Raw genomic sequence first — 25,058 nt, forward strand, 5'->3', positions numbered from 1 at the left:
CTTTGTCTAAATTAAAATTCTAATTAAGAATCCCAAAATGGAAAACAAACCTGTTTATAAAAGATCTACATCCCTCTGAAAGTGGTGCCCCGTACTGTAGTGATGGGTAGTTCGGCTCTTTTCAAAGAGTCGGCTCTTGTGACACGACTCGGCTCTTTCGGCTCTTCAACGGCTTTAATCTGAAGTCTCGTATTTAGATTAACTTTGTAAGTAAGAATGTTTTCTAATGTAAATAAACCCTTTTTCATTCAGTGTTTTATGACGGCCTTACATATGTATTTACAAAAGCAGGAATTCTTATACTTTTGTGTTTCATAAAATATGAGCACGAAGAATGAACAAAATAACACCGCAAACAAATGTACTGAGAAGGTCCATAGTGCTGTATTAGATAATGTATTTTAACTGAAAAGAAAAAAAAAATAATGGGGAGCCACTTATAGTTGTATATCAATTCATTCGATGAGAGTCGGCTCTTTTGATTCACCACAAAGCTGAAGCGTATGGTGAGCATGACCCAAAAGTACCATACAGCGCATGCGCTGAAGATCGGGCGCACAACGGCTAGCCGAAGTAGCACAAACAGCAGCAACAACGATGGCAGACGAGAAGCCAAAGGTGAGGACGGAGTGGCTTTTATATATATTTTTTGCTACAAACATACTTGCTGCACAGATGATTGACTTTGAACAGTTTCCCCTGTAAAGAAATGGAAACAGGCAAACTTGAAGCTACCGTTTTAGCTAGCAAGCTAGCGGTTAAAATTAGCATAATAAGCTAACGCGGCTAAAGATTCTGAGTCCCTGGCAGAATGAAAGGAATAGCTTTTGTGCTTTGTTTAGATACTGTTATCAGTGGGGACCACTTGTCAATACCAAGTAATTAATTTGGTGCTTTCATAACTAAAGGGTTTAACAAGAATCTAGTTGAAATGCGAGTTTACCGGCTGTAGCTGGAATAACTGGTTGGGACAAAAAGCTAATGTCCGAAAGACATTTCATATGTTCGATTATGTGAATCAAGTTAGCTGTTTTTTAAAAAATATATATATATATATATATATATCTTTAAATGGAAGGTAAAATGTTAATATCTTAGTGAGTTGTAGGCCATCGATGAATGAGGCGCCTATTGCTCCAGCGAAGTTGTAATTTCGCTCCTTTCTGCGCAGTCACCAAATAAACCCACTCCTCACCAACAGTGAACATAATCAGTAAGAAAAATGACCATCAATCGACAGATGACATGGAGCTACTGTCCTGTAGGTTCTGGATGCATCCCTACTCCAACATAGCTGAATCAAATGGTTACAATACCTCTTCAGCATGCCATCAAGTTTGGCGAGGGCCTGGTGACCAGCCATTAATTTGATTCAGGTGTGCTGGAGCAGCGTTGCATTTAAAACCTGCAGGACGTTTGCTGGGGTTGGAGACTCCAGATATAGAGTTTCAAACTGAGGATGGTCGATCCAGATGGGCCTTGTTTCTGATGGTTTGGAGGTTTTAAACGTTGCTTGACTTCATGTTGACTTGTTTCCTCCGTCTCCTCAGGAAGGAGTAAAGACTGAGAACAATGAGCACATCAACCTGAAGGTGGCAGGGCAGGATGGCTCGGTTGTGCAGTTCAAGATTAAAAGGCACACTCCTCTCAGCAAGCTGATGAAAGCTTACTGTGAACGGCAGGTGAGGCTGCTGTACAAACACGCTTTTGCTCTCAATAAATGGGTGTCTCTGGCTAAAGTTACTGATATGTTTAAATTGTTCTATAGACACTTTTGGCTTAAAATGCAAGTAGTGAGTGTATTGGACACATTTTTAGAATTTGAATCCAAATAACAAACCCCAAAAATGTATTAAGCAGAGTAAAAACTACATGTGCAGCCTCTGTGTGTTTGTTTCTTCATTTGCCATTTTTGTTTTAATTTTCTCCATACATAGGTGCATATAAAAGTTACATAGATTTGATATTTGTTAAATTTATTTCAGTAATTCAACTGAAAAAGTTACTCTTGGACCTTACAGCCATAAAACCAAAACCCCAAATCAGTTCAGCATAAAATTATATTACAGACCAACAAAAATATTTTCAGTACAAAATGTTGGCCTACTAACAACTTTGTCAGTGTACTGCACACTATAAGAACTTCATATTTGGGCTATGTTCACATAGCAGGCAAATGCGACCCACATTCGACTTTTCCATCGCAGTCTGAACAGCCCTGTTTTGATCAGCTGGTCTGCATGGTTTGCTCTGGTGTCTCTGGTCTTCCTCCTGAAAGTATTTCATAAATTCTCTGTGAAGTTTTTTTTTTATTATTATTTTATTTCTTTGAGATCAGTTTGTTGGTCAGTCAAGCCCAGCGATTTCATGGTCATTAAAGTTGACAGAGTGGGCAGGTGCCAAATCCTGCTTGAAAATGAAATTGGCAGAGGGAAGCACGAGATTCTGGTTGGGATTTAGACCGTCCTGGCTTTGCACTTGATAAAATACACTGCACATTGTGATTCTCCCTCGAACAAGCATTTCAAGGCTGCAGTTAACCCTTTTTTGTGCATCTTTTTCAACCCCTCTACTTGTTAGGAAAGCTGCTAACAGCTAGCTTGCTAAATGAAGCCCACCTTAGTGGATGGTGTCAGTAGTCCCCTTTCAGATTATCATTTTATCTGGTGATCTACTTGTTTATCACGGCTTGATTGAAATGTTCCAGTATGGGCATTACGCCATGAATCCATCTCACCAAGTAGTAATGAAACTGGAATCAATATGAAATGTAACGAGTGTGACATAGTACGAGCAAAGAGTTAACTCAGACAGGAGATACGGTTTTATTTTCCAGATTCTGTCAATAATAAACATGTCAGTTATTTTATTTTTTTTTGTAATGACTGTGTAACCTGAGTTTTCCATTTTTAGTTGAATTGCTGCAATCCATTTTTTAAACTTTTAAGTTATTGAGATGGAGATGACTACAAGCTGCTGAAAATGCAACAACTAAACCTCTGACCAGACAATGAGAGAATAAAAAAGTGCAAACATTTTTATGAGTCTGATGTTAAGCTGTAAGAGTCAAAGTATGGCAAAATATTATTTTGCAACCACTATCACACAACTGCTGGGATCCACAGAAGTGCAAATATTTGATCTTTTGTTTGTTTTTAATTTTATTCATTTTTATTAAATGCATATTCAAGGTCACACTGACATGTGACTGGGGTTGGAGTTTATTGCCAGATGACGCCTACTCCCACTTGTCCACCTTACTATGTACTATATCATAATTTGTATAGCACTTTTCTCAGTTTTAAAATGTGCCGTGAATAAAACATTTAATCTGATCTGAATGTATGTACTCATTTCCGATTCTTGTACTATTCATACATGGTTCTAAAACTATGGCGTTTCTGTCCTTTTAGGGTCTGTCAATGAGGCAAATAAGATTTCGATTTGACGGTCAGCCTATTAACGAAACAGACACACCTTCACAGGTAAGCCAACATGTTGTTTAGCTTGCATTTCAACTTTTTGCTTCTAGGCAATTTGTTTTTCAGCTTGTGGACTTTGAATTCAAGTCAACTTTTATAAGGGATGATTGAAATAAAAGCAACTTTAAAAAGACTATTTACGGATGTTTTATTTTGAATGCTTTTATTGCCCAATCCTGTTTCTAAGGCTGTTCTGTAAAACTGAAACCCAGACAATGTTACAACACAAATCTCTGCAACTCTGCCTTTGGGAAGAACACCTGTCCACTGAGATCAATTTTCTATTCTCATGTAGATTCTGTTTGTTTCCTGGGCTTAAGTTATTGTACAATACTCTGAGTAGTGGTGAAATAAGAGGAGTGTGAACAGTGACTTTTCAAGCCTTGTTGCTCTCATGTTGGCTACTGATATTTCAGCTGTTCATGTAGTCATGTAGTCTGCTTTTAAATAAACTTGGGTGTAGTGTGAATAAAATAAAGCACCACAGTCAAAAGACAAAAACCTTAAAAAATATACTTTATTTTTCTTTTAAAAATCCACTGTTTGTTTTAAAACCAGGAGCTGTATTGCATCCAAAGATTGTCTTCATTTCTGTATAGCTCTCAATCCACTTTTTATGCTCAAAAAACACAGAAAAAATCTGAAACATTTTAAGACCAAAAACAAAACTTCAGATTAGTCTCTTAAACGTGTCTTAAGCCCAACCCCTGCAGAAAAACCACAGGTGTTAACTGAAGTTCAGATCGAGAACAGTTTTTCCTGTGAGATGATGAGCGCTAACCACTGCTTCACCCTGTCAGTCGAGTTTCACAAATACTACTGACTTTCAGTTTGCTCACAGTGTTTTTTTATGAAACCAAAGTTGTGCAGTTTGCATAACTTTGTATTCAGGTTAAATTTCAGACCATCTATATTGTGAACACAAGAGTAAAAGACCAGATTTTGGAAAACTGAACCACTTAGTTCTGTTCAGGGGACTGGTGCACACAAGTAAAAGGTTTTGCTTACTGTAAACTTTAGTCACCCATCAACATATTTAGTGTTGCTGGTGTGACCAGCGTTAAACCTACTTCTGAATGCTTTTAGTTCCCTTTCGATACGACAAGCCACAGTTATATTAAATGTTTTTTTTTTAAATATCTTCAGCTATGAATGGCACTACAGCTTAAAACATTTGAGTTTGTTTCTTTTTTCCTTCCTCCCTTTTGACAATATTGTGCAAAAAAACCCTGAAGTTTATGCCTTTATTGTTGAACTTGACCAGGGTAACCCTTAACAACAAGATGAGTCCTTGTATGATGAATCAAGTTATCAAAGCAGTTTATATGCAGACAAACACTGCACAATAAATATGTGGACATTCAGGTGAAATAAATGGACAGGATTTTGTTTAGCCAAATTCCAACTATATAAACCCTTATAAAAGTAAGATGTGCTTATGTTTATCATGTTTACTCAGCAAAGAGTACGTTTATTTATCTCGTTTATTATCTCATTCGAAGTCTTTGGTATCGTGATATGACAACCTCATCTAAATTTGTACATTCACATTAACACATTTCTTGGTAAAGACCTTGTATTGTGAAAACTGCTGTTCACTTTTACCCAAAGACTCTAAGCTGACCTTCTTTTATATTTCCCTTACAGCTAGAAATGGAAGATGAAGATACAATTGACGTGTTCCAACAGCAAACTGGAGGATCGGCCCTTTAAAGACTGTTTCCTGTGAACATCCCTACCTCCCTTTTTGTCCCTGAACACCTTTGTTATACCCAGTCTTCATATGCTCATCACCAGTGTTTATATCATGGGATACTTGTACAAAAAGATGAAAGGCAGCAGGGAGAGTTGGCATTCACCTGCATTGCACTGACACTTAATATGTTAGCATGTCTGAACTGTGCAGTGTGGAGATATCAAAAGCTTGTCAAGTTTTTTCCCCCTTTTTCTTTCTTTTTTTTTCTTCTTCCCAAGAGCTGAAATTGTTTTTTATACATACAACAGGGGTTTTGATTTGGATAGAATATTGTTGATGAGTAAGCCCGTGTTTTAAATTTGCTGACATCTGTTGTTTTAAAGTGTATTATTGAAATAAATTGACTTTTTTAATAAAATGTTTGGTGTTCAGCTTCCTATCCTACTTATGTTGCCTTGCAGAAGTATTCATACCCTTTGAATTTCTCCCATCCTGTCAACATGACCTTCAGTGTATTCAGGCCATTTTGATTAGACGCTCAGCCTTGGCCTTCACAGGTCAACTCATGAATAAACAGTCCATACTTGTGCAATTTAAATTCAAAACACGATCTGTGCATGGCTCAGAAGTTTGACAGGAAACTTTACAGAGCAAAAACAGCAGGAGAGCTGGGGAAAACATGGACATGTTTAAAGGAGGATTAGATTGGAACACAATATTCTAAGCTTGAACATCTTACAGAGGGCCGTCATTTCAAATGCAAATCATCCAGGACATGGCTGTTCACCTGAACTGGTCAGATCAGAGCAGAATCAAGCATGATGCCAAAAGGCTTATGGCAGCACACTGAAGGAGATGGGAACATCAACAGCTCTGGCTGGAGAAATTGTTGATGGGACAAGTATTTGTCATGAATGTCCCAGTCTAACCCCACATCCAAATCTGGGAATATGGGATTAGACCATATCCCCAGTAAATCCGGTTTACAGATTATAAAAATGAGGTTTATAATCAGTAAACCTTAGATTTACTGATTATAACTACCCAATCTTACTGAACTGCTTAAGCCATTTTGTGAAGGAAAATGGGTAAACACTCTAGCTGTCCAAAACCTGCAGGAATGCCCTAAAAAAGAGCGGTCATAAATTAAGTGAAAATTAAGTGAGGCCCCTCAAAGGCATCAAAGAAATGCCTTTGAGGGGCCTTTAGAAAATGTTGTCTGAAAGTTTTCAAAAAAGTATCACTGTCAAAGTTGAACTACCCATTAAATAACATTTTCTAAATGTTCTGTTAAAGTTACATTGTGAAGTTACGGAGAACATTTAGAAAATATTACATTTAGTGGATGTTTCCCAATGTCTGCCAAAAAAGTTACAATACAATACAATACTTCAGATAACCTTTGGAGAACGTTCTCTGGTCGCTAGAAAATCATTAACCCTTATATATTATTCTGTTAAATTATTCATAATCTGAGTGAACTCTTCCAAAATGACTGAGGCTTTGCGACACTTCGGCGTATCAGCAGATTAGAAATGTAAAGTCAACCCGGAAGCTCTGACACCTTATAGATTTTAAATGAGTTTCAAAGCGAATTAGATAGAAGGATATATAACAAATGTGTAACAATATTATTACACATTAATGCCATACAATATCTGAATCATTTACACGTATTTGATGCCACTAAACACCACAAAGCTCGTCTATTAGGTTTTATTTTGAAGGCTTAGCCGGAAGTTAGGCGCAGTCTTCAGCCTGTGTTTCCTGCTCAGACTGCAGGCAGGTGGATGCTGATGCTTCGGAAACGTTAGCTTGTTCGGGCGATGATGAGGTGGTGAAGCATTGTTTAAACAAGTTCAGTTTGCGTGACTCCTGACAGGTTTATTACTAGCGTACGGCGTTTTTGTGCAGAAATGACGACTACCACGACATTTCAGGGGATGGAGCCCGGTGCTAAAAACAGTTCCAGGTAAATAAAAGGCTTCAATCAGACCGATGTGAAGCCTTTAGCCCACACGTTCAGCATCCTGACTTTACCAACGGTCCAACGTGTAATTAACGAAAATATAGAATTTTTCTAAAAGGCTTCATTTTATGTCTAACTAACCGTTTAATATGTTTAAAATGCGATAGATCAAACCTGCAGTTTGGTGTTTTTACGATGGAACATTCGGATTATTAATCATAGCTAGCAAGTTAGCATGCATGGACCATCCCTTTTGTAAAAAAAAAAAAAAATGCTACCCAGCTAACAGCTCGGTGCTAACCTCTGCAGTCCTTTTACATTTCCGCTAGTCTGTGTGTGTGAGAGAGGGAGAGCTGTCGTGTTTACAGTCTGGGAAAGATTTCATACACCAGATCGGTCCATTAGGGTGGGGTCTCGGCACATTTCAGATCAGTTGTCAAGACGACAGTTGATGTAGACTCAGTCTGCCCAGCATGTCGCCTGATGATAACAAGGGCCATATTACAGCTGGCCACACCTGACACGTGTGCATTTTATGTCACATGAGGGATTTGAATTAATCTGGATTATTAGAAATGTGTTTACGCTACAGAAATATTGAGCACTGAATAATGTACAATTGTTGATGTTTAGTGTTTTCCCCCTGAAAATGCGTGAACAAATTAGCACGTTATAACGACGTAATTGGAGAGGTAAACCAAAATATATGCGGCCTATAGATTTACAATTCACAACGAACCTTTTCTCAAGCCATTTCACATGACAAACTGGTCAAAGAATTATACAATCAAATCAGTATAATTCAAATCCAGTTAGGAGTGTGATCAAATGTTTTATATCCAAAAATGTTTTGTTTAAAACACTAACAGCAATCAGATGAAACAGCATATGTGGATGTCACATGTAAAATGGAAAATTACAGTAAAATATATTTTGTGTCAAGCCTTTGCAATTTTTTAGTAATTTCAGCAAAAAAACTAAAGATCGTGGTCATAAAGTGTGACCATTTCCTGTTTTCTCTGCAAACAATGAGCTCAGCTGACTTTATTTCTCCTAATAGTGAAATTAAAAACACATATGACTTTATGAAAGCTCAAAGTTTTCTGTTCTAGTGGTAAACTAATTGCAACAGAAAAGTGTCAGATGTGCTTGAAAGGGAGACAAATGTAGGGATTGCTAAGCATTACCATTCACACCATTAAAATCCATTTGTTCTGTTTTACATGTTAATGAACATGTAGCCACACACAGTAAAACCCGAAATTTAAGGAAAAGGTTTTGTGGCAGCAAAGGAGTCGCTTTTATGTAAGAAAAACAGACTGAAAATCCAGGGACTATTAGAACGCACACCAGAGAAGACCGATGCAAAGTTAGTTTCTCATATTAAATCTACCTTTGATTATTCTAGAAAGTCATTTGTGCGGTGAAGAAAATGTGAGTGCTCTCTTGCGCCCCGTTTTGTGTCAAGAATGAAACATCCTGATACAATCCATGTGTGAGCTTGGTTCTGATGAAAGGGCTTGCTCACAAAACTGCCTTAAGCTACTGCCATTTACAAATGGCGGATCAAAATGTACTCCAAGAGGAACTTTTTCTAAGAGTCCAGGCAAGATTTAGGGATGATTCAGCAGGATGGAGTACTGTATGTCAAGGCAAAAGTGGTAATGATTACAACCTTGACACTTTGAACCTGTTGTCTTCCCGGATGAATACCCTACAAAGAGGATGGAGTGCATTCTCTTTGAGTTGGGAAATTAATAATGGACAACAAGAATGGTTTGACGTCAGTCAAGACCTGGAGGAGTCCTGACTGATGTTGAAAATCCGGCATGCCAGAACAAAGTTATGACGAGGTTATACTTTAAATATAGACTCCTTATGGATTTGATGTTTTTGATTTCATTTCAGGCTTTTGAAATGCTTTCATTGCAGGTAGAAGCCAAACAGCAAATTTGTGTCAATGGAATTTTTTTTAGTCATTGTTGTAAACACCACTTGGTCTAATTGACCTTCATTGCACATAGTCGTCCATAATGTTGAATAATATCTTGTTTTTTTTTGTTTCTTTTATGTAATATGGCACATAATATAATCTAAAGTAGTGTCGTCAATCTGAAATTTCTGTTTCGCAACACAGTTTTAACTCTACATCCAGCTGTGTTGTATTAATAATAATACCCTACTTGAAAATATAAGACCTTGTGCCACTAACTGGCTTAGATTTTCATAAACCTTTCAATATTTCCAAATCTAGCATGTTTCCTAGCTGACAGAGGTTGGATGCTGTAAGCCGTTTGGCCTTTGTATTATTTGCATTTCTTGGGTCAGTTTCTTATTTTTGAACGAATGAGACAAAACAAAGTGGCTATAGTTGAGTCTTCTTTCCTTAGTAGCAACTTTCATGCTGAAGAGTTGCTTTTAGTGGAATTTCTTCATGGTTATGGATTTTTAATCCAAGATTTTTCATTTCATGTTTCATCATTTCCATGTTTCATCAACATGGAAACGTTTCCATGTTGATGAACCATGGGTTTCATCAACATGAACATGTAGCCACACACAGTTGATGAAACATGGGTTTCATCAACTGTGTTGATGAAACCCATGTTTCATCAACATGTTGATGAAACATGGGTTTCATCAACATGGAATCGACCAGAAGAAAATCTAAAACTAAATCAATGGTCCCCAATAAAGGCCATCTTGCTTTTTCTTCAAACGTACCTGTATTTGTCTAAAAGGCTAAGTTATTAGTCTGGCATGTAGCTTTTATTGTTTTTATGTAATGTCTCTTGCATAACTGGAAATCTCAAAAATAGAAAATGACAAAATTGTAAAATAAAAGAGAAAAATCCAGAGTTTGGTAGCAGTGATTTTAATGTGTTTCCAGGGTTTTGCGCCCTCCTGGTGGCGGCTCCAACATTTCACTTGGAGCAGATGAGGAGAAGCCTCCCGTCAGAAAAAACAAGATGGCGTCCAGTGTGTTCGCAGAGCCGGAAGACCCTTACGCTAATCGAAGGAACAACCCACCAGGTACGATCTCACTTACTTTTCTAGTGCTTTTTGTGTGTTGTACTAATTTTCTGGTTTGTATTCTGTCAATTTCTGCTAAAGCATTTGGCTTTTTTTTTTTTTTTTTATCTCTGAGGCCGAACAAAATAAAATTTAACAGCTCTACTTTTTTGACTGGGGACTTTAAAAAAAATCAAAGGTAAGTGGAAAGGTTATTGAAAATGGGGAAGTTTTTTTTTAGCCTCCAAGCAAGGGGTATTATGACTTGAGACACAGCTCAAGTATTTTTGTTGCTCTAACAAGTCCACTTTACTGTATATGTCTGAGTTTAGGATATAATAGGGGTGTAATAAGATCACGTCATATAAGGTCTCATGATATTGAATCATTAAAATATTTCTCACTGAGCTGCTTTCTCACGGCTTAGAGACAGTCTGCATTTTTTATTTAAATTTGTATTTAAAGCAAAATTACAAACAGGCATAAAAGTGCTAATGTCTGTTGTAGAATTTTTTTATTAAGGAATGAGAATCTGTTTCAGTAAGTAGAGAAAGATTATTCTTTGTCTTTAAGTTTCTTTATTCGAAGGCAAAAGCGTTCAAAGACCCATCTCACTGAGCGCAGTCAGGAGAAGAGCCCTGAACGACACACATCACATCGTTATATAGCCAAAGTATGACCTTATTTCTACTACCAGATGGACCACAGAGACAATCCTGACCCCGACCTCATGAACTATCCCTCACCTCTTGGAGGGGATGATTTTATGGCAGGAAAGAGAGCTGATAAGGATTTCAGGAGAAACTTCTAATTCTTCTTTGTCAGTTACTCATGGGTTCAGGTCAAACCAGGGTATAAACTACATTCCACACATGTCAGAACCTTAAGACAATCACCAGATCAAGCATTTTACCCAAGATGTCTTCAGGTCTCTTATACTATCTCAGCTGTGGAACATTATCTGGAAACTTCTTTAATGGACAAACACATCTTGCAGAAATACAAAAACACAGCAGATTAATCAGTGAATAAATGGTAAAAAAGTATCATCAGTTCCATCAAAAAATGAAATGAGGCTAAAAACGAAATGTTCTATTACGCGTCCATATCTTGGCCTCTTATTTTTTATTTTAGAAATTCAAAATGAAAGAATTCTCTAAACATTCTTGAAAGACAAAACTCCCCAGACATTTAAAGATACATTTATAACTATGTAACATTTAGAAAATTATAAATACCAACTAAAATCAAATTAATATATATTAACATCACCATCTCAAAGTATGGAAAACAACAGATTTTTGGACAAGATGACAACAAATAACTACTGAAAATCAAATTTTTTTTCCCCCCTCAAACATGCCAGTTGACATCTATCTGACTCTCGCTCAGTCTGACTCAGGAGCCCAGGTCTTTATCATTTCCTCATCAGTCCTTGAAGTCTAGTTTCTTAGCCAACTGACTTTAAATGTACAACTTGATAAGACTTCCAAGTCTTAGAATTTTTTTTTTTTTAATCAGTTTTAGCTTACTGAAAGCTCTCTACTCTGACTTCAGTTTCCTGTTTTTTCCCAGAGGGATTTCCACTCCCTAAACATTGTGCTTCCCATACTTTTTAATTCACTGACCTGTGATGTACCGCAGAGAGCCAAGCCTTTAAAAATAAATACCGGATATCAGTGTAGCACAATAAGACTGACTCTTATCACATGTACATAAGAGTCATGTAAGAAGTAAGAAGTGGTTTATTGTTCAGTCTATTTGTTTGGAAAATTAATGATGAAGAGAGAGTGCTGCAAGCTGTAAAAGAAAAGTAAAAGTTTTCCAGAGAAATCCATAATCCACTTTTTTGTAAATTCTTTACACACCAGAGGGGGCACTTCACTTTAGTTTCCATTACAGTAGAGGTTGTCAAACTTCCTGTTTATAGGTCTAAAGCTTATCATTCTACAAAAGGTTCAGGACACGTGATGAGCCGATCCCTTTTTACAGTTGTCTTACAACTATGCCTGCAGTTGTTTGTTTGACGTTCGGCTGCTCTAATTCAAGCGGTCTGATTTTAATTAGAAAAAAATTGAACTTTAAACTTGATTAGCTTTTTATTCCTCAACAGTTGGTGCCTTTTTTAATTCATAGAAATAAACAAACTGTTCTTGAAGTCTGAGAAGACACTAGTATTTTGGTATATAATAGTAAGTAGACAAGTAGATTGTTTTTCTATTACTTCATATTCTACAGTATTTTTTATTTTTTTTTACTTTTTGAACTGCTAGAAATCCCCCTCTAAATACAGGCAAATTAAAATAACTTCTTCATTTCCTTTAATGGTTGTAAATATTGCTTCAGTGCATGTGAATGTTTTTTAAAGATCTCTGATAATTTTAGATCTGCCAACCACCTTCCTTTTGCTTACTTCTGATGAAACCGCTCCAGTACCATTCCCCAAATAATGACTTACTAAACTGACCTTAAACTTATTTAATGTCTTTGTTTCATGAGTACAACCACCAACGTTTAACTCTTTTGAAAGGGTTAATATTGCATCACACACTTCCATTATGGACATGCACAGAGTGTTTCTTTTAGAATAATTTAAAAAACAGACACCTCAGTCTGGTTCTCTCCTTAGAAAGCAGTAGTCTATAGCATCAAGTACAAAGTGTGATACAGGAACACAACAACATTTCCGTGGGTTATTTAAAGAATATTTTCTGATAGGTTGAGTGCGCACTGAAACTTTCATACATGTCTGGTCATTTCCTTCTCTCTCCTCTCACCTCTTACACTTAGCTATACCCTTTAGTTCTGGCAGTGTTTACTTCACTGAGAAAGTCCAACCTCATTTTTCTATTCCTTCTTTTACTTCTGCTTCTCTGTCTAAAATAGGAAGTTCATTGAAACTTGAATAAGTGACGTCAAAAGGAATTTTCTAAAATCTGTTAGATTTGTTCTTGTTTTTCAGAATAAGGATACTTTAGCTGACACTAAAATTGTCTAAAGTACAGGTTGGATTGAAAAATGACAGATGTATTTACCCAACACACATGTATTAAGGTTACATTTACTAACCTTTGTGTGTTGAGTTTATCTTTACCTGATTATAAATATACGTTCGTAAGAGCAGGTGTAGCTTAAAAAATTAGAATATTTTAAAAAAGTTTGATATTTTTTGTTGCTCATTTCAGAAAACGACACTCGTATATCATATAAAGTCGTTCCACATAAGGTGAAATATTTAAAGTCTTTATTTCTTGTAATTTTGATGATTATGGTTTTAGGATAATAAAAACCCAAAATCCAATAAAATTGGAACATTGTTAAATGTGGTTGGAAAAAGTGTTCCAGATACAGGAATAACTGCAGCCTTGAGAGGATTACCAAGCAAAATCTGCTCAAGAATTTGGGGAGCTTTACAAGGGAAGGACCAAGCCTGGAGTCAGAGCCACGTGAAGATAGTTACAAAGTTGGCCTTCTGAGAAAAGGATAGAAAGAACTGGACCTTTGCTCAGTAATTTAAGTCATATTTTCAGATGAATGTAAATTATTTTAAAGTCAAGGTCCCAGGATCTAGCGGAAAAGTTGAAAAGCACAGAATCCAAGTTTCCTGAAGTCCAAATTGAAGCTTCCAGTCAGAGATGGTTTGTGGTGCCATGTCATCTGCTGGTGTTGGTCCACTGTGTTTTCTGAAGTCTGTAGTCAATGCAGCCATCTTATGGTTCCTTCCGCTGACCAGTTTTATGGAAATGCTGATTTTATTTTCCTGCAGGCCTTGGAACATGTCCACTCTGCCAATGGTGTCAAAAGTTGCTTTAATGATGACGGTGTTTTTGTGCCTGAGTGACTGGCAAACAGTCCTAATTTGAACCGCATAGAGAACCTGTGGGATATTGTCAAGAGGTAAATGAGCGACATCAGACTCAACTGTGCAACCTGAGCTTCCATTACACCTCAGCAGAACCACATTCTGATCGTCTTCATATCAGAAATTTAATTCAACCCCCAACCAAGGCTTGAAGTATTTCATTCACTCTATGTATAATTATTCTACATCAGTTTCACTAATTAGGTACAAAAGAATTGTACTTTTTTGCAATATTCCAAATTGTTGTGGTGTGCCTGTGTTCAATGGGGAAGTCTTTGTTAGACTTCCAATATTGGATCAGGATTAAACCAGTTTTCAAAGGTTTATGTTGATTGACAGATTGGTTCTGTTAATCAATATATTTGTTAGGAACAGGAATTGACCTCTACTGAAGGCCATGAAGTGTTTCTGTAAAACAATAAAAAAAAAAATCAAATAAAATAAACTCTTTCGATACCAATTTCTGATTCATTCCAGTCATGAATGGAATGAGATGGAACTGATGATGACTCAAAACAGGCTGCACCAAATTTACACAACTCTATATGTCGTCATGGAAATGTATTCAATGTTAGCAGCTCATTTTATGGTATCGACAAGCATTCAAAAGGTAAAATTGAATATTCTAAATATTACAAAGTATTTTTTGTTTTCGAAGCAATAGCACACTGGATTACAGTCTGATCAAATCTTCTCCCATTTATTAAACAACCCTATTCTTAGCTGAGGAAATGTGGACACAAAGTTAGAGATACTCTCAATGATCTTTTGTCTATGTTCCTGTGGACTACTTTCCAAAACTCTACACTTTGTACTTGTCCACATCATCCTCAGAAACATAATTTTGGTGAGGCTTGTATCCAGATTCACTCAGATGTAATTTAAAATCATAGTTCAACAAGGGTTGGAAAGTAATTAAGCATTATTATTATTTTTTAGTATATAAAAAAGATTTAAAACCCCACTGTTACTGCATAGACTTAAAAGTTAGCAGCTTTGTAAAGACTAAACCAGACGGCAGGTCCGCTGCGCTTTCCTCTCGTTAACTGTAGCAATAGCATTTATGTACTCATGAATTCCTTTCATCTTCTCTTTGATTCACCTTGTTGTTTCTATAAATGAAGCGTCAAGATAACTAGATTTTTTTTTATTCATTTGCTTTTCAAACTGATTTGTGTCCTGTTAGCAGAAGGGGTGAAATGGCGTGGGAAATGGCAGTTTAAAAAAACCCCCCACCAAAACCACTGTGGTAATGTATGTTATTTCTAGGTGGAGATAGCTTTGTTATTCTAGGCAGCTGTACTCCGTTTGTAGCATACCGTTCTGCTTTCCAAAGAGAGATGGATAGTAGGTCTTATTGTGTTGCTTGTTAAAGCAGGAACTCTCTTAATGATGTCCCTAATTGTGCCTCTTTTATTTATTTTTTTGTCTAACATGTCTCTAACATGTCTCTACATGGAAAAGTCTGATAGAATAGAGAAGGGAGAAATTAAAAAAAAAGAGAGCTTACTGTGATAAAGACTACATGAACTGGATTACTGCTCCCCTTGCTCTACATCAACCCTCACACTCTCCACATGCAGAAGCTCATATTTGCCAAGTGATTTGACTCATAAAGACGATTAAAAAAGCTAAGACCTTACTGGTTTGGTTTTCTGCTAAACTTGCCTCATAACAAGTCATTAGAGAAACTGTTGCTGAATTCCAGGAACTGGTGTGACTTCCATCTGTGTTTTCTGTACTCAGTTTTTGCTAGAGGCTTTTAGAGAAGTCTGAGAAAAAGCCTACACTGCAGGAAATGAGTGCTCTTCTGTCTCGGTTCAAAAATAAATATCGTGAACAGACCGATTTTAATGGCAGTTAGTGTGAAAGTGGAATTTTTAATTTAAAAAAAAGAAAGTTCCCAAAGCGTATTGGGATGTGAGTAGGACGTGACGAGGAACAAAATGAAGTTATGTCCGGTCATAACTTTCAGCTTCAGAGTTTGGAGTTTGTGGCTTGTACTTTCCCCTTTCAAATTTCAGTCACAATGTAACAAGAAGACCCTCAGACACGGCTAGAACACCCGGAGCAAGGCTCATCCTTTAGGAGCTTGGTTGAGTCAGACTGTGAGAGCTGTGAGTGCTGAGCATGTGGTTGCAGTTTTAGTGTTTGCAAGCCTGGGTATTTGGTGTAACTGAATGAGCATCTGTTCATACTTACTTGTTGTAAATACACGTGGTTATCTTTTCTAAATAAATATCTGCCATAAAAGGTCCTTCATAGTTCTCTAGGCTTGTTCAGGGGTCATAATGGCATCGGATCAACTCTCCATTTTGCCGAGTTGTACTGTTATTTTCTATGTACACATTGCTTTTGCATTATTTCCTACTGTGTGGACGGCTTGATTACTATCCATGTACTTTAACCACTGTGGGTTAATTATTACTAGATTGATATTTTCATGAATTTAAGAGATACTCTGCTGACAGAAAGTACTCAGTTGCTTTTGCGTTTTCTTTATATTGTTCTGAAAGACCTAATTAAAAAAAAAATATCTACTCAAAATCGGTGATAATGAAAAGGTAAAAACAGGTTTTCAAAAATTCATAAAGAATATGAACATTTTAGAATAGTAGACACACCTGTTGATTGATAAAATTGCACATTTGATAGCGACAGCAGTCTTACTGGATACGTCTCCACAAGCTGGCCACACCCGTTTTTGGATATTTTCTACCATTCTTCTCTGCAGATCCTATCATGCTCAGTTTGAATGGACTCTTAAAGAGGTTTTCTTGGAGGATTTATCAATATTTGGCTGCTGTCTTCTCACAGCCAATGCAGACCCAGTTCCTGCTGCAACAAAACATCCATGCTGCCACCACCGTCCTTGAAAGATACAGGGTGGTAACCAGATCTATTCTGGTGCTTTTTTTTTTTTTTTTTTTTCCTTCAGATAGCGCTGATCAGGATGTAGCATTATCTCAGCCGATGCCCTCATCCAGGAAGAAGAAGACCAGACCAAATGTAGCTTCCATCTGGATAAAATATAAAGTTAACAGTTGAACAGATAAAGCAAATTGGAGACTAGTAGAAGGAAAAAGTGATAAATTTTTTCCCTTTTAGTATTAACTACTTATAGCTGGTAATTAACCATTTTTTTAAGTGCAACTTGCATTATTTATTTATTTATATTGGTTTTATTCTGTGGAGTTTTATTTATTTAGATATTTTTTAACTTTTAAAAATGTTGGTTTATGGAACAAGAAACACGAAGCAAAATTATGTTTTCATGTTTGTGAAAGGTTAACGGCTGTCAGCACGTTATTCGGTGTTTGGCAATGTAAACGTTTGAGAAGTTGTTGGATCCGTGTCAGAAAATGTAAACAATGCCGATAAGGCTCATCTGCAAACGAGACTTTCCAGCTTCAACAAGCCGTCCATCAGACGGCGTTTGACATGACGGCTCTTATCTCTCCCATCTCTCTTTCCGCTCTTTCAGGCGGAAAGCCCACAGGTGTTCTGTGCGGAGAGCCGTCGGCCCCCCTGAGAAGAGGCGTCAACCAAGGCGCCAATCACGTTGGAGAGGCTGCTGCCACAGTAAGAACCTTATGCCGATCATGAGTTTGTCTGGGGCAAAAAAAAGACAGAAGTGAGAACGTCACAACCACAGAAGGAAGGAAGTAAATTAACCACTCTGATCCTCTTTTACTATAAACTTTAATCTGAAAACCGGGTGGCTTTTCAACTTGGATGACCTGCGAGTGTTGAAGTCAACCAACCAACCAACCAACAGCCCACTAATCTGCCTCAGGGGCAACCAGCCACCGTCAGGATAGGAAAGGCAAATTTTCCAGGGAGAGGAGGAAGGATTAAAACTGTACGAAAGGCAGTTTTAGGAAGTTGGGTGAGGTTCACAATATTCTCTAGCACTTGGATAATGTAAAGAAATAAATCATGCAATCAGTGAAGTAAGAAACACTTTTAGACAGACAGGCCAAGCAGTTGCTAAAGTGTGGTTGTGGCCATAAAGAACCACAGGTTCTCAGCTGAACAGCACAATCTACTGTAAAACTCCTTCGTTTCCAGACTGCATGAGTTGACACTCTGGAGAGGCCTGCTCGTCTGAGGGAGAAAACTGAACAAGCAACTCACTAAACTTAGCATAAAGTTGAAGGGGCCCCAATTATACAGATGGGTGCAGACAGTGAAACAGGCTGCAATCACATGGACGATGCAAACTCCAAAGCACACAAACGCAAAAAAAAACAACAACAAATATAACACAAATATAACATTTTCTTTGATAGCAAACAAAGAAAATGCTGCAATCATAGAAAAATGAAGCAAAAACCTACAATCAACAAAAAAGAAGAAAATGGTGCAACTAAAAGAAAAAGAAGCAAAATGCTGCAATAGCAAAAACTGAAATCCTGCAAACTTTAGAGATAAATGCTATGGGGATAAAAGATAAAAAAAAGATAAATGCTATGGGGATTAAAGATAAAAAAAAGATAAATGCTATAGGGAGCTTGGAATAAATATTCTACTGTTCTACAATATTGGTAAAGACAACGTGTTTGAAGAAGACATGAAGTATAACACATCTTTTATTTCTTCCTCCAGTTTTCTTCTGCTTTTACTGCTTCTTGTATTTGCCGTCTTTCTGCTAATTGCAGCATTTTCCTTTTAGATTTTATTTCCTGCGGTTGCAACATTTTATCTGTGGTTGCAGAATTTTGTTTGTTGTTTGCTTAATGCGGTTGCAGCATTTCTTTGGTTTGCATTTGTTTTGTTGATCTCAGGGTTTTGCTTCTATTGTCTTTCAGTGCAACATATTTTGTTTGCAGCATTTTTTTGTGGCATTTGTTTTTTTATTGTGTGTGTTTGTTTGGTTTGGACTTTGCAACATGTTCTACGTATTCTTAGCGCCAACATCTCATGGACTTTGAACTAAATGTAGCTGTAAACTCTTTTATTGGCCTATTGATTCATATGTAACAGAAAAAACAAACTTTGGATCTCCAGTACAAAAGCAATGTGTTTTAAACCTGTAGGACATCAGCACCATGTCATGCCATGATCTGTTAATGTTGGTGGTTTATGTTACTACAAAATTGAATGTGACTGATGCAAACTTGAACAGGGCTTTTCAAAGTGTGAGGCGCCTCAGCGGTAGCACCAAAGGGGGGGTGATATGAGGATCAAAAACAAAAGAAGCGGAAAAAGTAACTGCAAGCATTTAGCCAACTTCACCAAACCTATGCCAGAGACAAAATTGATAGATTTTTAGTACCTAAAGCGGCTGGGAGTAAGGAGACAGTTTAGATTAAAAAAAAAAAAAAAAAGATGGAAGTATGACCATGATCATTTAAACTATGTATTTTCATGGGCTGGATCTGAAGATGCTCCACTGCCACGGTGTTGTCAGCAAAGATCCTGGATTAAATTTTTTTCACAGGAGGATAAATGAACTCCGGCCTCAACAGAAAGTACCTCATACTTTCAGCGCTGTAAATGAAATTGCAACTGAAGCAACAAATAACGTGTAGCTAAAGCGGGTAAACCCCACAACATTAGTGAAACATGTATGGAAACAGCAATGACACAGCAAAAAAATGTCCAGAAATCGTTGCGATAGTGTGTGTGGTTGGCCTGATCAATGGGGGCAGTTGTCTATTTGCTCTCTCAGACTTTGAAAAACCCCCTTTCTCATTGACACATTAATTGATGCATAAGGTCATATGAACTTTCACATTCAGACAGAAAACAATGAAACTGCAAAAAGGATCCACGGCTACTTTCATACTTGGTGACATCTAAAACGGGAACTGTCATTGTTATCTAAAACAAAACGTTCATGGTGACAGGTGTATTGTTGTAGTTGTAGTAGTAGTATTGGTAGTTTTCTCACACTGTGGATTGCAATAACCATGACCGTTAAGACATTAAAAATTGCTGCCAAAAAACACAGCTTGGTAAATGATTATTTTAGACCTTATGAATAAATTTGCGATGAGTGTACTGAAAAAAGTATTTTATATTCTTTTTAACATAACAGCAGTAAAATATTTTTCACTTCATTTCTAAAAGTTTACCTCTGCATGGGACATCTGCAGGTTGAGTATTCGTCTCTGTGGCTTTAAGACACAAAGGTTTTGTAAAAATAGGCTATAGGAAACGTTAAAAAGTCCATTTTTAAGCATTATTATCAAGTAGAGTTCATATATTTCACTGACTGTGATATTCTGCTTAAAACTAAGCATGCAAAAACCAGGCTCTTTAGTTTCATCTTTAATGTGACACGTTTAATTCGACTGATGCAACTAAAGAAAAGGCGCGCCAGAGCAGCAAGCTGTCAGTCTCATGTTTCAGTATAGGACAAAGTTTTCTTTATTGTTGCTCAGTGTTGTTTGTGGCAGACATGTATTGTGGTCCTAAAGGTTTTATCGCACCATAACACAGTTGGAAGCTTATGCTGTTTTTTTTTTTTAATTGGTGCTCTAATTTTTCATTTTAGCCCCTGTAGTAAAATAGCCATATCATCAGGATATCGTATGGAAACCCGACTATCAGAGCTTTGGTTTACCCAACATGTTTGTAGAGATTGAATAGATGTGGAAAGCCCCAAAGAACTAATCCTATTATTTCCTTTTTATTTTGAGAGTGAGTGTAGTAGTTTTTCCAGTTTGGTGTCTACTTTGTAAATCCCTTATGTTTACAGAGGCACTGCCCAGGTACAGAAAGCATGCGTGATAACCCTAGACAATTTCAACGAAACTGGGAGTTGAACAGAATGAAGAGATTTAGGGTGACAGACTACTAGTATTTATTAATGAAGTCGTACTTAAAGTGATGTGATTCTCTCTGCTACTAATGGCATTAGCTAAAGGGTGCTAACATCAGAAAAGCCTTACTTGAACAGCTGAAGTTTATTTCTGCTTAATCAGATTGACGGTTGATTCAATAAAGAAGACAGAACCTGAATCAAAAGGTGCTTCAACAAAGTATCAGTTTTAAAGTTTACATTCATGTAACATCAGGTTATCGCAGCTTTTTATTTCTTCAGATTTCCAACCTGATAGATTATTTCATTTTTAGCTCAACTGTACAGAGTAGATGTTCAGTTACACTTTATGTTGCTAAATTAACAGCATTACACGAAGTAAAATACTACTTTACAAACCTTTTTATTACCAAAAAATGAATAGACTGAAGCAAAGGCATATGCTTGCCTACCCCACCTCAAATTAGAGGTGGAAAAATATGTCAAACGTTTAATGTCAATTAATAAACTTGACATTTTAAGAGACGTTTACACTTTTGAGATCCACTGTAGGCGGGTCTTTGACATTTCCATCTTAACGTACTTAAAGAACAGGCTTGCACTAATGACGTGTCGGTTTTTTACGTCAGTTCGTTCAGGGGAATTATTTGTAGACTGGAAAAAACACAGAGGTGTCACAGTGTATACAGCTTTCTCAGGCCTGTTGCTTTTTTTAGCAGCTGAGGGCTGCTAAAAAAAAAAAAAAAGGTAAAAAAAAAAATATGCTAACCTCTTATCTCTCTCTGTCTCGTCTTTTTTTAGGATGGAGAAAATTCTGTGTGTGATAATGGTAAGCAGGTTCTTTCCTCATTCCATTCTGTAACGTCCACTTCATGTAAGACCTTGTGGATTTTCACAGCTTGATTGCTAAAGATCGGCTTTAAGCACATCAATCAGTGCTTTTTAAAAAATAAGCAAGGGATTTTCTTTCCCAGAGATTGCAAAGAAATAATTCAAGTTAGTTCAGTCTTAAGAGGCGTTAAATAGGAGAGGCATGTCTAGATTTTCACGAAGGTGATTTTACGAGAATGATCAGATAGAACCAGGGGGTAATCCAGAAGGGTGTGTTCGGCGTGGCCAGGTTAAAGGTGTTACTGTCTTGTTTTCTTTCTGCAAACGTGACGCGTCTGTCCATTTCCACAAAACATGGCTGCAGAACCAAATCCGGCTCCGGAGCCGCAGGAGGAGCCCCCGCAGGCTGAGGAGCCCGCCGCAGGTGGACCGCCTGGCCGCCGAAATCCCCCGGGGGGCAAGTCCAGCCTCATCCTGGGTTAAACGCCACACAACTTCTCCTTCTTACCTCCTCTCATCCCTGAACTCATCTTTTTTGTTTTCTCTCCAAAAACAAAAATCGGCTCATATTTCAGGAAGCGTCTAAAGTCCAACAGACCCACCTTCTCCATATCCCCAAGTGCATTGTTTTGATACCTGTTTTTGGAAAGCTGTTTTTGTACTGTTTTTATTGTTTATTTTAACAGAAGCACTTTATGTACTCCTATTTTTTACGGTTGGAAATCGGCCTTTGCCCCTGAAATTCGTGCGGCCATGCAGGGTGCGAGGATCACACTGCTTACAGCAACAGCCCATCGTAAAACTCTAATGTTACTTCAGCAGCACAAGCTCTGGGCGATTCGATCATATGTTTGAACACCGTAACTGCTGTTTGTACCGTTTTATTGTTTTTGTTTCTCCTACCTTGCATGCTTGTCTGGTCTGTATGAATGTGAGGAAAAACTTTACTGTGAAGATTTTTTAAATTGATTTCACCTCTTAAGTTTTTTTTTTTAATTACAATAATTTGTTGTATGGTTGTTGCATGAAGTTGAAGTCTTTGTACTGAAAATAGTATTGATACCACACTGAAGCCACATAAATTTTGCTCTAAAAGACGGAGGTACTTTTCATCCCACGTATGAAAACAGATTTTCTTTCCATTAAAATTGCAGCCACTAACCCTCGATGATTGAAGCCCCACCGCCTCATGTTTCACACGTAAGTTCACTCTGAGCTGTGCCACACCGCGACTTACCTGAAACACCCAGATTTGTTGATGTTCTTGGTCCTGACTTCTAAGTGTATCTTAGATTTGAAAAGTGACCTTATGACAGCCCGGCCTTTCTTTCACCCGTTTACCCTGACATATTTCATCATTCCTGCTCAGTGGAAGTTTGGAACAATCGTTTTGTACATTTCATGTGACAGTATTCGGTCCGTAGCACCCGTGTGCGTGACCGCTGTGTCCACCAGCTGTCATCGAAGAAGGGAAAAAAAAAAAAAAAGAAAAAGAAAATTAACCAAACATTTTAGATACATGATGTTTTTTCTCCTGTGGTGTGTTTTCTTTAAGCATTTCTTATGTGAGACATGTCTGTTTGCATCCTTAAAGTGGTCATGCTGGATGTAAGTCACTGCAGAAATCTGAAATGAAGAAATGGCACAAGTGGAACTGAACATTAAAGATCAGTTTTGACCGTGAACTGGACCAGCTGTGTGTTTCTGTCTGTTCAAGGGATTCTGCTCATGGTTTGGTTACAAATAGATTATGTCCAATCAGGGAGATCTTTGTTCTCCTTTTTTGTGGTGGATTTACAGAAAGCCCAAAAAAAAAAAAAAAATCTACATTAATGACAAGCAGGCACAGTCTGAAAGTGGAGAAAACTTCCTTCGTTTGGTGTAAACAGTTGAAACTAGATACTTTTCACTGTTTTAAGTTAAATCAGATGAAACCTCTCTTGTTTTAGGTCAATTAGGATCGTCAAAATGATTTATATTTGCTAAGTGCCACAATAAAGAGAGAAAGAATAGAGATTAATTTATGAATGTCTTCAAATTGAGAAGCTTACATAAAAAATAATTAGGATCTCTTTAAACAATGAGAGACAATATAAAATAAAGCCGAGACATTAATGTCCTAGCTTTAGAAACCACTAAATAACTGACACATTTGAGTTAATTGGGGGAAGACCTGTGGATGTACTTTAAGGTCACAACTGGAACACACTGGATTGAAAGGTGGGCTTGACAAAAACACTGCATGTTAAAGAAAACTGCACTCATACTGCCTCTAAAAAGAGAAGAATTAAGAATGTCAGGGATTTTTTTTTTATATAAACTGGATGGTCTTCTTTTCATTCCAGTCTAAAACTGCTGTCATGTTCAGCCATTCCTAAGAAGATGAGGAAGGTGAGGTAAAATGTTGCCAAACTTGGTTCCATTGTATCTCGCCTGTACTCAAAATAACTAGAGCTTTTGTTTCACTGCATCTAGATTACCGATTACGGTAATGAATTTTACGTGTGCCAAACCCAGAATCTCCCCAGACCGGTTGCAGGTTTTTCAGAATTCATCTGCCGAGCTTCTGTCAAAATGTAGCTTACAATGTTGGCTTCCTGTGTGTTTTGTTGTGTGTTTCAAAGATTCTTGTTCTGATTTGGACTCGAAGTCTCGGAGATCAGCAGGCACTGGGTTATAATGGAGGACCTCCGTTTAGTTCCCTGAGGGCCACACTAAACTGAAAACAAAAGGAAACTGAACCTTTTCTGAATCAGAGGCTCCAGGACTCTGGATCTCTCTTCTTTGAACTCAGGGAGCAGCAGAGATCACTCTGTGGGAGAAATGTGCTACTTAAAATCGTTTTGTACATTTTTGCACAAAAAAAACAAAACACCCAGCTGTTTTCTCCTATTAAGTTGACTTAGTTGATGATAAGTTGACTTAATAACCTCTTGATTATTAATTCTTTACGTAAGAATAATTTTTTATGTAAGTAATGCCAGCCAAGCCCAGTCCCTCTCCTTGCAACCCAAGCGGCGCACCATCACTTTGGTCTGCTGGTCTTACTGCACTGTACAATGACTGCTGGAAAAGACAAGTGTTTTGTTCTTGGCTTACCATTCAGAAACTGCATTCTTTGTTTCTTCGTCTGGGTCTGAGTGTTGTGCAAGTGCGCATCAGTTTGCAGCCATTTTCCCATGTGTAAAGTGCGAGTGTATAAGAAAAAGTGTGAATGTAAATGTTGAGTAAGGGAGCTTATTTGGAAATATAAAGTGACAAGAAGCTTTATCTGAAACAGCTCATTCTGAAAGGAGTTCAAGATACAGTTGAGCAAAGTCAAATCTCATTATGTGAGTGATTTGTTGCAAAAAATGTAATGAAACATGTTTTTTTTTATAACTCACAAACCTATCCTAACTTTTTTAAAGAAGCATAATAGGTCCCTTTAGTCTGTC

At 37.3% G+C, this 25,058-nt stretch overlaps 2 protein-coding genes across 3 annotated transcripts; both read left to right on the forward strand.

Annotated features, from left to right (window-relative positions):
- Positions 1-510: 510 nt before the first annotated feature.
- LOC106954174 (small ubiquitin-related modifier 2-like) lies at positions 511-5,609 on the forward strand. Its single transcript, XM_015043461.1, has 4 exons — positions 511-618; positions 1,551-1,682; positions 3,414-3,485; positions 5,130-5,609. Exons 1-4 carry the CDS (start codon positions 598-600, stop codon positions 5,193-5,195), a joined length of 291 nt encoding a protein of 96 aa, XP_014898947.1. The 5' UTR covers positions 511-597; the 3' UTR covers positions 5,196-5,609.
- Positions 5,610-6,922: 1,313 nt separating this feature from the next.
- Positions 6,923-22,564, forward strand: jpt1a (Jupiter microtubule associated homolog 1a). Of its 2 annotated transcripts, none has more exons than XM_015043460.1 (5): positions 6,923-7,150; positions 10,038-10,180; positions 17,506-17,603; positions 21,592-21,619; positions 21,986-22,564. In XM_015043460.1, exons 1-5 carry the CDS (start codon positions 7,095-7,097, stop codon positions 22,102-22,104), a joined length of 444 nt encoding a protein of 147 aa, XP_014898946.1. In that variant the 5' UTR covers positions 6,923-7,094; the 3' UTR covers positions 22,105-22,564. The 2 variants fall into 2 exon arrangements, with proteins under 2 accessions (XP_014898946.1, XP_014898945.1); XM_015043459.1 differs by having other exon boundaries at positions 6,924-7,150; positions 21,971-22,564.
- The last annotated feature ends 2,494 nt before the right edge of the window (positions 22,565-25,058 follow it).

The sequence above is a fragment of the Poecilia latipinna genome, unplaced genomic scaffold (genome assembly GCF_001443285.1).
Source record: "Poecilia latipinna isolate Pla-1442-1.1 unplaced genomic scaffold, P_latipinna-1.0 Scaffold634, whole genome shotgun sequence".
NCBI lineage: Eukaryota > Metazoa > Chordata > Actinopteri > Cyprinodontiformes > Poeciliidae > Poecilia > Poecilia latipinna.

Bases quoted from the DNA above. Each gene is read 5' to 3' on its own strand.
- LOC106954174 (XM_015043461.1), top strand. From the start codon at position 598: ATGGCAGACGAGAAGCCAAAG. The intron at 1,683-3,413 runs GTGAGGCTGCTG...CTGTCCTTTTAG, and splicing joins AAGCTTACTGTGAACGGCAG to GGTCTGTCAATGAGGCAAAT. The intron at 3,486-5,129 runs GTAAGCCAACAT...TTTCCCTTACAG, and splicing joins AAACAGACACACCTTCACAG to CTAGAAATGGAAGATGAAGA.
- jpt1a (XM_015043459.1), top strand. From the start codon at position 7,095: ATGACGACTACCACGACATTTCAGGGGATGGAGCCCGGTGCTAAAAAC. The intron at 17,604-21,591 runs GTAAGAACCTTA...GTCTTTTTTTAG, and splicing joins TTGGAGAGGCTGCTGCCACA to GATGGAGAAAATTCTGTGTG. The intron at 21,620-21,970 runs GTAAGCAGGTTC...GTCCATTTCCAC, and splicing joins AAATTCTGTGTGTGATAATG to AAAACATGGCTGCAGAACCA.